General features: G+C 40.1%; 1 protein-coding gene across 1 annotated transcript in view; it reads right to left on the reverse strand.

Annotated features, from left to right (window-relative positions):
- LOC139759572 (opioid-binding protein/cell adhesion molecule-like) overlaps nucleotides 1-19,709 on the reverse strand; it is a 70,286-nt gene that overhangs the window by 10,013 nt on the left and 40,564 nt on the right. The window contains exons 2-3 of the mRNA XM_071681850.1: nucleotides 13,474-13,555; nucleotides 673-787 (exon numbers count right to left, since the gene is read on the reverse strand). Of these exons, the coding sequence (XP_071537951.1) occupies nucleotides 673-787 (115 nt within the window). The 5' untranslated portion in view covers nucleotides 13,474-13,555. The remainder of the gene's footprint in view (nucleotides 1-672; nucleotides 788-13,473; nucleotides 13,556-19,709) is intronic.

Consider the following 19,709-nt stretch of genomic DNA (forward strand, 5'->3'; position numbering starts at 1 on the left):
GGATAACAGCTGTTGACTGTGATGCACTTTATTAATGAGACCTAATGAGAACTGATATGTACCGTGGTCGGAATCACAGGTCAGAAATAATAAGGTTAATTAATATCATTCACATCATTATTACTGAAAAAGTTTGGGGCTTCCCTCTTCCCAAGCGACACCAGCATATGTATACTATCATACATACATATATATATATATATATATATATATATATATATATATATATATATATATATATATATATATATATATATATATATATATATATATATATATATATATATATATATATATATATATATATATATATATATATATATATATATATATATATATATATATATATATATATATATATATATATATATATATATATATATATATATATATATATATATATATATATATATTCTTTATGGGTCTCCCACAGCGCTAAGGAAGCTGGCCACGTCCACCGGGAGATACCGTAATTAATGAAATTGCTGCCTGAGTATCTGTTTGTGGAGACTGCAAGGTAATAAAGCAGTACATCTAAACACTAGGACCCTTTCAACAAAGGGAGTCCTGGGCAATTATGAACATGTACATAGATTAGTCTTTTGTTCGACCTGCTACCTGGTCAAGACCAAATGCAGCCTGTACTTGCGTTCCGTTTATGTATGCCTTTACCTGACGATCGTCCACGTTTCCTGACGCGGGCGTGAGAGACGTGCAGCAGCAGGGTCACCAGGACCAGCAGGATCAGCTGCAGGCTGGACTGACCTCGCCATGCCCTCACCAGCATCTGAGAAGAAAAAGAAAATGAAACATTTTACGGTAACTCTTCTGGCTGTCGCTGGATATCATGAGTCTCGCTGGCGGTGTTTAGATATCTGTTCAATAGTGTCAAGGTAAATGAATTTATTGGCTATTGGGAGTATATTGCTAGATGTAATGACTATACGCTTGTCGGATTTATTGGTTACCAGTTACAGGTTGCTGGATCTGTGAGCTTCGGGCGTAGATTGCTGTATTACCTGGCTATCGGGTCTAGTGCATATGTCTCGTAAACATTAGTAAATATGAAAGGAAGACGATTAGTGTTTGTGTTTTTTATATCCCAGTTAACATTTAAGCTTTATATGAAAAAAATATCAATAGACTTGCATTTACATCCTGGATACTATTATTACACACAGTGATTGCGTACATCACTTAATTTAATTAACTGCTTTTTTACCCCTTTGATATATGAAATATATATTTGAATTCTTTTTACTCTGTGACATTGTATGTTTTCTGTGCGCCAACTGTAACAATGTACCTAAACTTTGTTTGCTATACAAATAAAACACAAAAAGTAAAATGCACTGAACATTGCCATATGTATTCCTAGTGATGTTAGTTTTTTCTTTCCGTTTGTGTGAAAATTCTTTTAAACAGTTATATCTATATTTCCACACACACACACACACACACACACACACACACACAAGTATATGTATATGTGTATTCGCACATATACACACCTTGTTTACATACATAATTTCAGACATCCATATATATATATATATATATATATATATATATATATATATATATATATATATATATATAATGATACTGATGTAAATAATCAATCTAACTGAAAATACAGAGTTATTAGCCAGGAACTCGCTGCACAACATTTGCTGTCAAAGCCAATGACAGAGTTGCAAATTAATCGAGATGTAATAACAATGGAAATTCCAAAATGAATCTTCAATCATTTGAATCTAACAGCAAATCACGGTGACCTAAACTAAATTGTTATTGCTCTACGCCCTTCGCTGTTATGCAACTGGATCATCATAATGATCCTAATTGGTGCTGCGGATCTTAATGAATTACTTTGTTTGTTGCTATCTATTTCTATTGTAAGGGGAAGGAGCTCTACACTCGTAGGGCACGATTTCTTGTGTGTGTGTGTGTGTGTGTGTGTGTGTGTGTGTGTGTGTGTGTGTTTGTGTGTAGTTCGTTAGAGGGTGGCGGCATCTCATAATTCTGTTGCCCTTCCGCAAGGGGAAGTATGTAGACCCATTTTCTTTGTCTGTGTAATTACCTATTTGTACCGAACGGAGACAGAGTTTTACACTATATGGGGCCCCATGTGCAGAAACGCGATTACTATGTTCTCGTCCTGCTCAGAGTTAATTCATGCGCAAGGTTCACAGCTAAACTTTCCTTGTTAGCACGTTTCTTTATTAATAATGTTCACTGACTGCCTTCATATAGCCCTTTGCTGTCATTTCCCGTCTTTTGTCGCCCCTTATTGACCCCTACTGTTTATCACTGTCACATACTGACCTTTACCGTCTCTTGATGCCCGTCACCGACCCTTCTAACCCTAAACATCTTTTTTTTTTTCTATCTCTCAACATCTCTGGCTGCTCCTCATCGTCCATTACTTTCTTTACTGTCCTTTACAGCCCTCTCAACCGTCTCTGTCTGTTCGTCATCGTCACCTGCTGACCCTTGCTAACCCTTACCGTCGTTCAGAACCCTCGATGTCTCTCATTAAGGTTTCTCATTGTACCTAAGCGTGTTCAGACATCCCAAATGTTTCGCAGTGTACTTTTTCTGTCTCATTCCATTCTCCACTGTCCCTTACTGACTTTAGAGTCTCTAAAGGATCCCCCTTCACCCCCTAGTCTCTAACTGTCTTTTACCATCTGTCTTTTGCCGTCCATTACTGCACATTACCGTCATTTGCCAGCACTCCTGCTATACAACAGCCTCGACCGGGTCCTCGCTCTATAGCCGTTCCTCAGATCAATAAAACTCTCTCAGACCACAGCCGACAGGCTTGCATACCAGTAATACTTCTCCCTCACCTGATTTGGTTTATGTTCAAGATATTCATAAAGGCAATTCTTGAAATCCTCAACTTACTTGTACATCATGGTTCTATCAGTTCTTAAATTCCTCAACTGCTTATGTCCATTATGGTTCTAATACGTAGTACTGGTGGAGAGCTGAACATTTCAGGCCTCAGATGATCATACTATTTCCTGTTATTCTGCAATGAAATTACTCTTACACCTGGAACACCATATATCAGACTGTTGTACAAAATCAGTGAATTAGACATAACATTCACGATGCATTACAGGGAATGTATGATTAAGCTCCTTATCCAGGACTGTATTTTACCCTATGCACTTAAGAAGTATCCTAACTCTACTTAGCATATATGGTTCATATTCTATGTTATTTGTTATGTGATAAAATTATTGTGGCCCAGTTTCCGGACCCTTTGTGCACTCCTGTTCACCCTCGCCCACCCTGCGGGCGAGGGTGCACGATAAATATGCCACTTTATGTGGCAAAAATTCAGATTTACATTCGACACCGATGCATTTGAATTTTGTTATTTCACAATATTCCATGTCGGTCGCTAGAATAATTCTAGATCGCAAGCTTGAGCGCAGGGCCTTTCAGATTTTCGATGTGTATATTACATCTCCTTCGCCTACGTTCCAGAGAGAATAAAGTCTAAATGATTTCCGACTCCCCCAGCCAATGCAGACTGTAAATGTTCTTTCTACGTTTTACAGCCTGGCAATTTTTCCCCCATCGTAAAAGGTCGTGTATGCACACAAGAACGTTCTCTGAAGGCGGAGGAAAATGCACTGAGAATTGTCGTCGCTAACTTGGCCTCCATCCCTCTTGAAGATCACAGGATCCCGCCTACCGTTCTCTTTGAGGGGAAGAATGGCTGACTTGTTGTGCTTGCTGAGGGTTAGGTCATTTCACGCACTTTATCATTTGGTCTTGTTAAGGTCTTGTCATGTCGTGAGCAACCCCCATGTTTCACAACGGTCGCCCTCTTACTGTCATCATCCTCTGTACTACTGCTGTCCGTCAGTCCTGTTATTTACAGTTCCACTGTAAGATACAGGGTCTCGGGTGGTGATGATGTATATCTCTGGGTCTAACTTAGCTGTAGTGAAGAGGAGAGGATAGAACTGACAATTACAGTTTTGAAGTGTATTTTGCTTATAACACTTTCAGTAAACTGCCGGAGTATAGGCAGTCTATTCGGCACATAAGAAAAACAAGCTGCTTATGATCTGCAGTCCTAAGGAGGCCAGGTTCTGCTACCACGGAAAATTCTTACACTGTTAATTGGATTTATGAATTCCTTTTCGAATCTGGCACTTTTCATTCGTTCTTAAGGTCATTTTTGATATATATATATATATATATATATATATATATATATATATATATATATATATATATATATATATATATATATATATATATATATATATATATATGTGTGTGTGTGTGTGTGTGTGTGTGCGTGTGTGTGTGTGTGTGTGTGTGTGTGTGTGTGTGTGTGTGTGTGTGTGTGTGTGTGTGTGTGTGTGTGTGTGTGTAATTCCAAAACACCTCACCTTGCGATAATGGTGCTCGTAGTCTCACCCCATTTTAGCAATGTATCTTGTCTTTGACTTCCATACGAGGTTCTGGATCTAAATGTGCAACTTTGCTCGCAGCAAAGTGAGGCTCAGATAGACGACAGTGACATAATATCTCGTCAGAGCCCGAGAGAAGGGAGGGAAACAGTGCATGACTGACTGCTAACCCTCTTGAGGGAGCGAGCCTAAGATGATAACGCCCTGGGAACATCAGGGAAGACAAAAACAGTGCATGACCCTCCCAAGATTCGTGAAGGCGGCCACCCATCACGTGATGCGAAGAACACCAAAAGAATTTCTGTGTGTGATGAGGCAACGAGGGAGGCCGGAGATTGGCTCGGTTAGCGGTGGCCCCCAGTGAGGTCCTGGCATTTTCCTTTGTTATACAACGCCGGGTCGTATGTCCTCCGTCCGCTGTGGAAGTGTCCGGACGTTCGTTACACAATGTCGGAATAAAAACGGATCCCGTCTTCTCATTTTTGCCAGCTCATATGATAACAATGCCAAGATTTAAAAAAGAGCAGTTTGTCTACACGGTGACACCACCTGCAGAGGTTAAACACCAGGGGAAATCCGTCCCCTCCTTTCTCAGTGCAGTGTATAGCTCCTCACGTCCCGCCTGGTTATCATATTCCCACCATAATAACCTCTAGTCCTTTACTACTCTCCGTCTCCCTTTCCCCTTGACATTCTTTAATCTTCTGCGCCCTTCTATATCCCCTTCTTACATCCCTTCTCGGTCCCCTCTTAACCTCAGGTTGGCCAGCCATCTCTCCCTCTCTTCATATCTTTTTTTCTTTCACAAAGAGTGAGTTCCTTGGCCTCCAGACCTTACTTATCAGCTCGTCCTGTCCTCAGTCTCCCGTGATTCCCTCTTCTTCCCCCTCCATATCAACCCTCGACCTCTTAGTTTTTTTCCTCTTCTCTGCGTCTCTCCCTATCTTTGCTTGCTACACTTACCACAGTACGTGCTAATGGCTCTTAAACTCCTGAGGACGACGGTTCAACTCCCCCTCAGGCACGACGTTAAGACCCTTGAGTAGGAGAGCGCCACCCTTGAGCACGACTGTGTGACGCTTGGGTTCGACGACGCCACTCTTTGATATGAAAGGACGACACCTTAAAGCACTCTGCAGCGACCCTTGAGCACAACAGTATGACACTTGGCTTCCGACAGAACGACTCTTTTAATGCGACAGGACAACTCTTGAGCACGACCTTTTTGGTCTGACAGCCTGCCTGGCCTTGGAGAGGACTCTTAATAGATAATAGTCATTTTGTCGTGCTCTTGGGTCGTGCCGTCGTCATTAATGGTTGTCCTATCGTGTTCAAGGCTCGTACCATCAGCTCAAGGTGCTGAATAAGGAAATGCTCTCTGTATTCCTTAGCCTAGCAATGTATGCTAAACAGCAGGATAGACAAGGGAAAGGTCCTCACCTCTTGGTCACTTCATACCACGCATGTGTTTGATACAGGAATAGATCAAGAACATGACTTGGTATGTGTCACCAGCAGGTGCCATAAAAACCCGCAAGAACAATAAAAAAAAAAATCGCATTTCGTGTTGCCTGGCATTAGGTTATTTAGAGCAAAACCATGTCAATGCACAAGACACAGAATTCTGGTCAGCGCTGACCTGACACCTCCCACTCACATACTGCAACTCAGACAACCAAATCGGGTCTCTCTCTCTCTCTCTCTCTCTCTCTCTCTCTCTCTCTCTCTCTCTCTCTCTCTCTCTCTCTCTCTCTCTCTCTCTCTCTCTCTCCCTTTACATCTATCTATTTGCCTGGGTATCTTTCACCACTTCTATCACTGAACTACCGTAACTAACCAATGCCAATTTGGTCTTAATCATCATCATGACTACCACCACCATCATCCCTACCACTTCCTCCATCAAAATCTCCATCACCTCTCCACCATCTCAATTACTGTTTGCAACTATATCATAACCTTCCCACACCACTATCATCCCGAGTCTTCTTCACCACAACGATCACCATCATTCCATGCTCACCATCATTATCATCACCAACAACAAGAGCAACACGGCCACCATCACCATCACCAACAACACTGCCACCATGATCATCACCAACAACTGCACCAACACATGCACAAACGTCATCATGTGTCTCACCAATATAATAACACAATCTTCTACTTCTTCTTACTATTCTTATCATTCCTACTACTTTTATCATTATCATTATTGATATTATCAATAATATTGTTATTATTACTAGATTAATTATCACTGTTATTGTTGTTATCATTATTATCATTCTTAGTAGTAGTAGTAGTAGTATCATAATCATTATCATCAATTATCACTGAAATAGAATTTCAATTTCAGCGATCACTTAAACAATAGCCCTGTATCCAACAATGAGGCTCTTCTAAACCAAGTAATTAGCAACAGATGGCAATAGTTCCGAACATACAACAGAGCCTGACCTTAAGTCCCACGGTCGGAGACGACCCTATAGTAATACAGCCCTTGGGAACAGTCAAAGAGCCCGCCATATTACCCCAACCATAAACTAAGAAGGAAAACAACGGGGCCAATGTGTGTGCTACCGGATGACACCATCGGCCCTCTGGCGGCTGTGTTTACAACCAGGGTTGGATGGGATCTACTGATGTGAGGCGTCTGTTGTTGCTGCCAGGGATCAGATAACACAGTGATGGGTGGGGAGAGAGGGAGAGAGGGAGGGAGGGAGGGAAAGCTGGCATCTTTCCCTTCTTGCTAAATGTTTTGCTTCATTGGCCTTGATGGACGTGGAACTCGGAGACGGTTGAGCGTGTTGTATTACTTGGGGTTTTGGCTCTACCGTCTCACACGCGTTGGTAGATTTTTTTTTTGGCGTTCTATCACTGTTTCTACTTTTCCTTTCTTTCATTTTCTCTTTAGGTGCTGAATATTGGCTTATCTCTTGTTGCAGATACTCGTAGTTAGGTACTCTATGTTCCTGATCTTTTACTTTATATATATATATATATATATATATATATATATATATATATATATATATATATATATATATATATATATATATATATATATATATAGATATATATATATATATATATATATATATATATATATATATATATATATATATATATATATATATATATATATATATATATATATATATATATATATATATATATATATATATATATATCTATATATATATATATATATATATATATATATATATATATATATATATATATATATATATATATAATTCCTTAGAGAGAATTTAAGATTATAGAGCAAGTAAATCATGTCAAAGCAGAAAACCCTCTCCTTTATCAACTTGGGTGAGTGCCAGGATAAGACACATAAATAGCCAACTAACAAGAGCATTTCTAACAGCAGAACTGCCTTGTGAAAGGCAGAGCAAATGGATGGTATTTCCGTTGTCAGGTTCCGAACCTTGATATTTAGGGACATTCCGAGCGCTCATATTTCCGGATTGACCTACACTCATACAGAGCCACTGGATAAACGCCTTCACAATCATGGGAACTAAAGGTGATAACAAAAATGAATGGAATTAAAACTACAACGTAGAATATGTCATGTCTATCGAAGAAGAATTCATTTCCCAATACAAAATATGACATGTGTGTTAATGAAGACAATTTGAGCCTCTGATAAAAAAGAGACTTATTTGCATGTATTCTTCTGGTGTTTCATTAAATCATTCAACAAAAAGGTTCTTCGTTTGTAAAGAGAAATATAAAACAAAATCCAATCAGGATCTTCAGCCTAAGTAATAGTGTGAGCATAATTGTACAATTATATTAATTACGTACATGAAAATGGAAGCGAAATTATGTATTTCGTAGGCTAATTATACTTGAGTATACTACAAATATATATATATATATATATATATATATATATATATATATATATATATATACCTTTGGCATAGCATGTGGATACGATGTAATAAAGCATATAGCCAGAATTTTGTATATATGGCCTATGTGTGTGGTAGAGGGAGTACCCAGCATGTGGTAAATCCTTTGACCAGAATGTGGTAAAACACGTAGCTAGTATATGGTATAGCATATATACAATATATGGTATATCAGCTGGTGAGTATGTGGCACAGCATGTATCTAGTGTGTAATAAAACACATGGCTAATAAATGCTATAACATGGAGATAGTATGTCGTATATCAATTCGATAGTAGGCGGTACAACATGCAGCAAGTATGTGGCAAAACATTATACTACAATACGGCGGGAGAGCGTTTAATGGGCTCGTTATAGTCAAGGACGTCACACTGTGTTAATGCCAACAACCTAAACGTTAACTTTGTCCAAATCTGAGCGAACAGTCACCACATCCCTGGGGAGCTGCCAACATGTAATATCGGTACAACAAATTTGACAGGACTTCCGTGAAGATAAAAACTAAAATTTTGGAGTTTTACCAAAAAAAGGAGATATTTGAATTGATTTAGTTCTTCTGAATTCTGATAGCAAGTTTATTGGTATCTTTCGTCAACAAGGTGGGTGCAGCGAGACTCTGATTTTTAATTTTTAGCATCAAAAGTTCCAGTCATGGACAGAGGTCCTTATCAAGGCCAGGCTCAGGATGGGGAAAGAAAAGACATAATAGATAAAACATGTAATAAAAGGGACTTAAAAAGTGATAAAAGATAAAGGAAAAGATATTTGGGTTTATGGAGCATGTAAGTGAAAGACAGTAAGTTTAGCTCTGTAGATTAGTGCCAAATGAGTGAGAAAGCAAGACCAGTAACACTAACATAAAAGGAAGATTGGAAAGACAGATCAGTTTCGTAAGGTGGTGAAACTCACTGCAGTGGGCGCAGCATCGATACGACCCCGTATGTCTTTGGTTCTTCGAAGTATAAAGTCCCATTGACTGGCAGCTCTTCCTGCAGACCTCCACTGAGGCGATGGTTCTCAGCCCAGGTTTTATTACAACCGGTGGAAATTTATGGATAAAAACCGTGACAAAGCCAGAATGGTTATAGTCTTCGGGGAAACAGATTCTTCGTTTGGCTTAATGTGTCTCCTTTACCCCGGGCTGTGTGTGGCTGCTCGCCAAGAGTATTCAGCTTCAAGGAGTTCAGTGAGAAGTGTTGATATCGGTATCAGTCTCCACCTTATATTACGGCATCTCGAATGAGTTCCATAAAGCTATTAATCCAGAACTGAATAATTTAAGCCTCCAGTGCCCGACCGTAAAGTTGCATCATGGTCAAATAAATGAATAACTCCAAATGAGTGCACGTAAATTAATGCACGTAAATTTCTATATCTTGTGGAGTGTTTTTTAGAATTATGCAGCTATCTTTCTGGGCCGAAGACGGAAATCCTCAATGGATATTTTTGACATTTCAAAAAGCTAGGAATGATAATATTCACGAGAGTACTCTATATATATGTGTTTGAAAATCCCATTCATATTTTCCTGAAAAATAACAAATTATTAAGCATTTGTTGCAATGTTCTTTTTTTCAATGTTTTAACAGATATCTATACTTAAGGGCATTGACTCTCATGATATCTATATTTATATTCAGATAATTGATCTAATAATTTGGAAGCGATAAAGAGAATGAAGCTGCTTTTATTAGTAACATCCAGTGAGCAAATAAATGGGACCTCATTATGTCCAATTATCCCATAATGATGTAATTACACACATACACTGAGCTGTGTCAACATTCCCCTGTGAACGTAAATCCCGATCATCTGAGGAGCTGAGAATTGGCACAGGAGCAACAATTACGAGGTAACAACCCCAGCGTTATAGCCTGTATGCAAAGGTCATTGAAATATATTGTCCCTGAATTTCTACTTCATGAGTGGCTCAGCATATGCTTACACACCTCCTGGCGATGCTGTCATCTGTGGCGTCATGAGAGCTCTTATAATTACTGTTGGATGGGCCTTTCATTAGATTTTGCAGTGATCATCAGGCTAGCAGCTTTGTTTTCAGTACAAGAATATTTGCAGACGACTTAGTTGATCAACGGTAGTATCTTGGGAATGAGAGGGTATAACGGTTTGTATATTGACGAAGATATTCAGGGAATACTGAGGGAGGAAAGTCTCCTGAAGGAAGGAGGAAGTAGGAAGAAAGGGCTCCAGGAGGGCAAGAAGCTGTTGGGAAGGAAGGAAGGAAGGGAGGGAGAAAGGAAGGGAGGAAGGGAGGGAAGTGGGAGTCTACATGAACAGAGAACTGATTGAAGGACAGAGGAGATTCCTGGAAAATAATCAGGTTACGTGAATCAGATGTGTAACTCGAAGGGGAAATACTGCGCTTGGGAAGATAGCCTGCCGCTGGGTGCAGTGGTTCTTCGGTGCCTTTTCCTCGGGAAGCTTCTTTGCCAGAATAGAACAATTTTGTTCGAGAGGATTTAATCTGGAGGAAACAGATTTACTTGAACGGTATAAACGACGGGATTGCGAAGGGTTCTCGGAGGCTCGGAAGGAAGATTTTTGGTTTAAATAAAAAGCCCTCTGCGAAGAATCGATGCTGAAACAAACAGAAGCTGTAAGTCTATATGATTGATATAGATAGATAGATAGATAGGTAGGTGGATGGATAGTTGGGTAAATGAGAGAGAGAGAGAGAGAGAGAGAGAGAGAGAGAGAGAGAGAGAGAGAGAGAGAGAGAGAGAGAGAGAGAGAGAGAGAGAGAGAGAGAGAGAGAGAGAGAGAGAGAGAGAGAGAGAGAGAGAGAGAGAGAGAGAGAGAGAGAGAGAGAGAGAGAGAGAGAGAGATATGTAAAGCAGTCTGGTGCTGTTCATATGTGAGGTAATATCAACGGGAGTTAGTTGACAGAAGCTGCGATTTTGTCGGAATGACATAGATTCTTAGAGAAAAGATTACTGCTTAGACGATGGTAGAATCTGAGTGAACTTTCGACCTATAAAGAAAAAAGAAAACTACTGAAAGGCTCCAGCGGAAGAAAGTTTGTTGCGTAATAGAGACACATTACAGGCAGGAATGTAGCACTATGAGGTAGAGACGTAGACAGATGACGAAAGTTAACACGAGTTCCTGAGAGAGAGAGAGAGAGAGAGAGAGAGAGAGAGAGAGAGAGAGAGAGAGAGAGAGAGAGAGAGAGAGAGAGAGAGAGAGAGAGAGAGAGAGAGAGAGAGAGAGAGAGAGAGAGAGAGAGGAGTCTCCGTAGTGTAGAGGCTTAACATCTCGGGTTCCGATTTACCATTCTCTAAGAAGGTATTCGGCACTCCATAAAAAAATATTTGTTATCAATGGTAAGAGATGAATTCGTCATCGTCATGTCCGTAAGCTAATGATGTTTGGAGAGCCAACAAAGTGACACTGACATTCTTCGCTCCGTTTGTTTACCTGACATCAAGTGTGAATTAGAATTCAGAAACTGTGATTTATGACTCCGCAGGAAATTTTGGCGTTTGATCAGATCAAAGATTTTTTACCGAAGGCTCTCGTGATTTATGTCCCTTGTCTTAGCCCTTGGCTAGAGCTATAGTCAGAGACAGTCGTCCATCTCAAAGGGAAGGATAGGTACGAAAGATCTTATCCTCCTGCAACACTCACCGAGACTGGGAATAGAAGGAGGAAGTCACTGTTAACATCGTCACCAAAACTAACGTTCATCTCACAACTTAAGATATCTTTTTTTATTTTGTGAAATTTTGTATGGACTGTGATTTCCTAATGATCCCTCCATTTCTCCTTAGTGATATAGCGTATCTACTCACAATACTGAAGTTGCCTTAGGTACAGCGGGTGATAGACAAAATCAACCAACAGCAGAGAACTAGCCTGTTAGGAATAACAGTTCTTTCTAGTCCTTGTTACCACCAGAGAACCCTTGCAAGTCTGGTGTTTCTTGCCATACATGAACGCCAGGAAACCGACTGTCACTGCATGAAGACCCAACGTTACACTGTGCTGATGAGCACCGCAAGAGAGAATTTTGCAATTTTCTGTCCAAGTACACGAGTTTCAAGAGAGACTAATGCTGCCTGGTCTTCGTGATGAAGGAGCCACATTAGTTTGGCGACCAGAGCTGCTCGAGCACTGAACCCGGGGATGTGTAAGTATTCCCAAGTCAGGAGTAGCGGACCTGCTGTGTGGCCAGAAGGGTGGAGTTGCTCTTTCGCTAAGTTTCATTGGTTGGTTGGGATTTCAGTCCTAACGATTCCTAGCTCGTCAAGGCCGTCAGGCTCATTAGATAATCATAAGTCGATGATCACCTATCTCAGGTGCTCAAAATGATAATGGTACGACCAAACGTGTACTTCGTGTATGTTGAGCAAAGCTTTTTTTATTCACCGTCCAGCAACCATGCAACACGCATAGATCCGGAGAAGGTAAATTAACATGTCTAAAGCAAGTGATAGATATAGCAACACCTACTCTGTAAGACTTTATGGAGTTCAGTATGATATATTAAAAGTTAGTGATCGGTCTTCCAACCGGATATTCCCTTTGGCGATCAAATGATGGTGGCAAGTTTTATAGGACGTGAGGAAGGCCGAGTGGTGCACCAAACTCATGAAATCTAACTTATTCATGCATCGCGTCAGTATCATAAAAGTCTTTCAGAGGATGTTCAGGGCTCTGGTCATGTTACTGGTGTGTGGCTGAGGACACTCATTCAAGCATGCATGTGGTTGTGTGTGTGTGTGTGTGTGTGTGTGTGTGTGTGTGTGTGTGTGTGTACACGTTCATGTGTATTTCTTTATTAACGCGCTTTAGCATGACTTTGTACGTGCTTACTTGACTAAGGCAATAGATAAGCAAATAGATGTTTTTATGACAAGTGATAACAAATGAGTGAATGTCTCTAAGTCTCAGTAACGTGCTCTTCTGTAAGCATAGAGTAGAACAGGAATGCAATATTCATACAGCAGTTAGGGAATGACTTATGTATACCTTTCTAGACTCACATGTCCTTCATAGTGCACCAGCGAAACTCACCACAAGAACATCCTTACGAGAGAGACAACACACACAGTCCTTACCTTGGCCAGGCCGCTGCTACGTGGAGGGACCCCTTCCTTCAGGTGGTTCCTCTTAGTTTAAGCTTGTGTTGGTCGACATAACCTGTAAGGAAAGGAAAATCACATGTTGTAATAATAGTTCTGAAAGAGGATTTGTGATAATATTTATCGTCTTTGCTGACTTCTGTTTTTCATAAGCATACTTAGATTCTGTGTTGATGATATACTTTAATGTTACACACACACACACACACACACACACACACACACACACACACACACACACACACAACATTATTGTCAAAAAACTTCTCACTGCAAAGGAGTCTACATTTCCCTGCTACTGCAAATAGAGAAGCCTTAGGCTGCAGGAGCCTTTAGAAAGGTCTTGGGTAACAGCAGGACTCTTTTATAGAAACTGGTCCTGGAGTAATCAAAAAAATATGATATGCATATTCATGTATATGAAGAGAACAATAATGTCAATTGATAATCAGACACAAAGCAAGTAAGGAGACTCAGTCATTGAGGCATAGCTGAGCATCGAACGCCCAGGGCAACAGAGATCCTCTCTCACACACCAACACACATGTAAACAGTCTATGAGGCCTTGACCCCACGAGGCAGATAGGACACAGCGGTTCCATCACAACACAACACTCGCATGTTCTCCTTTATGAATTAAGGATGACTTATTTCGCTTCTAGGAACGAGAGCAAAGGTTTTGCTCCACGTCAAACGCACGATTCGTGGTATTAAACGAGTTTTCTTTTTTCTTTCTTCTTCAGCGACCATAGCAGGAATACTCAGTGTTGGAGAATTGAATTTATATTACCTCATAAAACAGACGACAACGTTTATAATGATTTTTCTAAGCGTTTTGGGCAATGAATGTAGCAAAACGGCACGCCCACATGCACATGGTTTTCTCATGACCACACTTAAGGACACGAACAATTCCCATGGCAAGCAAGTAAATGGACGCGCGCGCGCGCGCACACACACACACACACACACACACACACACACACACACACACATGTATGGTCAAGTGGTAAACAGGCAAATAGTACATGTCTGAAAAAAATGGTCATAAAAAAGAAATGACAATAGTTCACGAGAAATTACGAGCTGGTGATATATGTTGTTGTTTAATTCATTTCACAGACGCTTATTCATAGGCCATTTTCTTCATGATATAAAGGAATGCTGCCAATATCTAGACTATAACACAATCTGATACTTTTATTGCCAGAATACGTCTAGGTTATAGACATAGATGGTAAGCTACAGAAGACTATAACTTCGAATCATGAAGGAATAGCAACGTGGGGTCGATACAGCTGTTAGTTACTTAGTTAGTTAGTGTGTGTTTGTGTGTGTGTGTGTGTGTGTGTGTGTGTGTGTGTGTGTGTGTGTGTGTGTGTGGCATCTCATAGTTCGTTCTGTTGCCCTTCTGCAAGGGGAAGTATGTAGACCCATTTACTTTTCCTGTCTTTCGCAAACAGTGTCAAACTCACAAGTTGTCATCACTTGAATACTTAGAAACGATCTTGAATGTGAAATCGTTCGTAGAAGTCTTGCCTAACGTAATTAATTAGAATGATGCTAGTTGAAGCTCTGTTTGAAAGTCTGTTATAATGACGTTGAAATACTTTGACGTAAATGGACAACATTCTCTTCGCGTAAATAATCATAAGCCTTAGTCATCATGCTAGGCTTAACTGACTACTCTTGGGCAGCAGATCATCTGCCTCTTTAGCCCTTGGAGCTGCTGTAAGACATGGCTAGAATTATAATGTAATCTTTCCAGCTGACCGTCGTAGAAATGCCATAATGTCAACACGGATAGAGTTGCTCCAACGCGCATTTAGAATTCATCTAACCAACACGACGGAAGAAAATCTTGTTTGAGACACGGATTTTTACTTCTTCATTCACGGGTAATCCAGTTTGTGTTGACTTTGCGAGTGATGTTTGCTTTTCTCTGTTCACGTATGAATGAAAATATTTGTCGGAAAGGCTGGTCCGTTCCTGGGTAAATTTCGCTGAATAGTCCAGAGGTGGGAACACACACTGAGCGAGTTGCGTAGTCTGGAGTATTAACTTGAAAGTGATGTTTGAAACTTGCATTTGCTTCAACTGCTGGTGACAGAGACAGGAGGCAAACAAGAAATGAGATGGTTTACGTAATCATAAAGTTTACTTTAGAACTTCTATGCCGTAGTTTCCCATTAACTGAGAGCCCGTGAGCTGTCATTTTCTACATCCAAGTATATTTGATTACGTGGTGAACTTGACTGACTGCTATATATACACATCATTCCCCGAAAAGAACCTGATAATCTTGAAGAGGAACGGAAAAGGCGAAGTGATATCAATTGGTCATAAGTTGTTAAGAATATCGTCAGTAAGGTAAGGTAATACCATCCGCTGGGTAGGCATTTGATCACTAAAGGATACCTAATGAGCAACACGTGATCACAATATTCACTGCTCAGGAACAGAAATCATCCTACCGATGACTCTATCCTTGACACGCATTGTGTTATCATCCTACGAGCGTTGGGGAGTCTCCTCAGCTTAAGTATGATGACTTCCCTCATTATTCTACAAGGATCTCTCTTCAACTCGTGAGGGAGGCTTACAACTCTCCAGTAACGACAACAACCCCATTCAACTCTCAGTAGGAGACTCGCCCTATTCCCAATCATCACTCCACGCAGACCGGTTAACCCCATCTTTAACCACAAGAAGATGAGACCCACGATACAAAATCTGGGCCTCTGTAGTTCCTCAACACATCACAGAAGCCATACCTGGTGTGCTGGAGATGATGAGAACGCTTGCTATACTCGGGCGGCTGGCTAGCAGGCGTCCTCCCTGGATATAAGATACCCCGAGCCGCAGGGGAGTGACAGGGAGTATTGAGGGGAGGTCGTACCTCGCCGCTCCTCATTAGATGTTTGTAATGACCCTAGGGAACAGTGAATGACCAGCAGTTGGAAACCTAAGAAGGCTATCACTACCGACCACCTTCAGCTGCAAGCGTAAACATATACGTACATACACACGCACACCTACTGGATAGTTGTGTGTGTGTGTGTATATATATATATATATATAAGTTAACGGGACAAGGGGCTGTGCCAAGGAACAGAAAACTACGTTCTTGGACAAGTGTCGAGCCCTCGGGAGATATTTAAGACACCATCCCTTACCACAAGAGGGCAGACTGACGTAAACAAGTGGCTATTTTTTACTCAGATTCACATGTATGTTCTCCTCACATCTGGTCTGTAGCTTGCGAGAGGTCGTGTTCACTTCTACCGTCTGGCCGTCCCTTGTCGTGTTGTCTGGTCGTCCCTTATCGTATTCCTTTTGTTTACAGGGAAGACATGACACATTGTAATATGGTCTTATGGAGTATAAGGCTTTAACAAAAATTTGCCCTAGAATGTAAGTCATAAAAATACTTCTTTCAATTAAGTGAAGCTACCGACCCGCACATCTCCCTCATCATAAAACAAAATTTGTCCAATAACAAATAGTAATTCACTTACTGATAACTTTTAAACAGATACCTTCTATTGTTCTAGTAACTCTTGTACACACAATGACTCTCTCTCTCACTCTTTATGCCATCGTCTTTAATTATCAGTGAAGAACGTCAGACACAGAAGCTCAGATACCGAGTTAAAGTCGAACAGCCGTCGAAGCAGAGGGGAGGTCCTTCCCTAGCAGGTCGTAAAGCAGGAGGGTATTGTGCAAGGAGGCAGGTAAGTGTGTACACATATACAGATATACGCACAAAACTTGATATACATAGAAATACGAAGGCATTCACATCCTTGGCTTGAGCTGGTGAGTGTGTGTGTGTGTGTGTGTGTGTGTGTGTATGTGTGTGTGTGTGTGTGGACATACACATGTCAGAATAAAGACATGATACATATTTACAAGATTATAGATGGGCAACACGAATGGATAACTCTCTTCTCGTAATACAGAAATGACAATCGCAGTAATAATCACACACACACACACACACACACACACACACACACACACACACACACACACACACATAAAACGCACGTAAAGTGCAAGAAAATCTTTGGCCCCCGAATAGTTTGGGGTGAAATATGCTAATTTTCCAAATGTTCCTCATAGAAATATAAGAATACGAGAAAGTAATTCGACGTTTTCAAAAGAACTTTAAAGTAATGTCAAACATAAACTTTAGAAGATCAAATTGTCTTTATCTTCCTCTTCCCTGATGCTTTCAAGTACGATCCTTATCTACTCTCTCTCTCTCTCTCTCTCCCTAACAATATTCAACGAGGTAGGAGTATCTATATATATATATATATATATATATATATATATATATATATATATATATATATATATATATATATATATATATATATATATATATATATATATATATATATATATATATATATATATATATATATATATATATATATATATATATATATATATATATATATATATATATATATATATATATTGAAAGTCGATAATAAAACAATAATTCATCGCCAGTAAAGACAACAGATAAGGAAGAACACAACTGTAGTACAGTATGTTAGGCCTTGACGCTAGTGGGCTCTGATACAGGCCATTTAATCTATATATGTGTAACTTGAATATGTATGAAGTAGTTCGGTACAGTGCTTAGTATATACCATAATCCACAACTGTATGCATAGTTACTGGATATGACCACTATGATTTTGACAGAAAAAATCCTTATTTCACAGCTCTATTTCTTATTAAGAGATATCTGTTGATCTGGGAATCAAAACAGGCTCTCGTAATCTGTTGATCTACCTTATCAAGACAGACTCTCGTTTGCCTCAGAGACATTGATACCTGATGCATATAATGATGAACGTTTGTGAAAAGACGTGGACGGAGATGATCTGCTGATGGGGAATCTCCGAGGTAAATTTGCATGGCAAAGTTGATAGGATTTGTGCATATATGAAGGTGACAGAGCTGTGATTTATATGATAATGTAAGGTACTGGCACCCTATTGCTGCTCAGGGTGACGGTGAAAGATCTATGTCTTAAGAGCGAAATTGATATGGGATATTGATCACGTCATATTCCTTGAGGCGATTGGTTTAGAAGGGTGAGGATGGCCCATGCGTCTGATGGGTCTTGTGATTGAGAGGTTTTCCTGCATGTTGCATACATTTTTACTGCAGCTCCTGTCATACTGGTTGCAATCCACTGTTTGAGACTTTAAAATGTCCGCGTTCTTTAGTAAAGTATTTCATCTCTTGTTTTTAAAGCGTATGAATTACTTGTAGATCTGACTAAAGAATTTTCTTTAAAACACTAAGCTTGGATTGAGGATGTGCACGAGTAATCTGAAAGGTTGTTTATACCTAAACCAGTTTCTATAACTGAGAGTAGATGTGATATATGAGATAGACTAAATGTCGTGCAATGAAGTTATCAAATTTTGGGTTGAGTGTGAAAGGAGAAAGTTGCATCTAATCACATTTCTCGCTCTTGTAACATAACCGGAGAGAACAACACGGCTTTAACGGCTGGGGACCAGGTCTGAGGAGAGGACCGTATTGTAGTGGGGGGTTAGGACGAAGATTAGGACCTAGACACTGGGGTTAGGACGAGGTATCTGGATGCTGGGGTTAGGATGAAGTATCTAGGTGCTGGGGTTAGAGAAAGGAAAGAATTTCAGGGTTGGAGTTTGAGCAAACTAAAAAAGATAATGTAAAAGAAGACTGTATGTGGGTACATTACTTTCTTAGTACCATTTGAAAGCAGTGACGACAACTTCACTGAGTACAAGGGTTCTGCCAGAAGTTGAATATGAAAGCTGGGTGGATTCCTTCCCTGACTCACGTAAGCGTAGTGGCACATAAATATTTCCCTTTCGTTTCTTGTGTTGACCAAGATAACCTTGTGAACTCGAGCGTCCCGTTACATGTACAATGGGAAACCACCAGCCAACATGTAACACAACTCCACTGAGGGAGATTTCATATTCAAATTTTTTTTCCTGTCATCCACGTAGATGAACGTCCCTTTAAGGACCACAACGCAAATGTTATGACAGAGAATCTCTCTGATTGCCACCACAACTAAGTCTCACAGAAAATGGGGAAGAGGTAAGTGCTCAAGATCGTGTGTGTATATGTTTTGGCTTTTCATTTTAGAGAAGTTTGGTTGTGTTGTGTGGCTGTGTGGTGTACGTGGC

The sequence above is a fragment of the Panulirus ornatus genome, chromosome 33 (assembly GCF_036320965.1).
Source record: "Panulirus ornatus isolate Po-2019 chromosome 33, ASM3632096v1, whole genome shotgun sequence".
Lineage (NCBI taxonomy): Eukaryota > Metazoa > Arthropoda > Malacostraca > Decapoda > Palinuridae > Panulirus > Panulirus ornatus.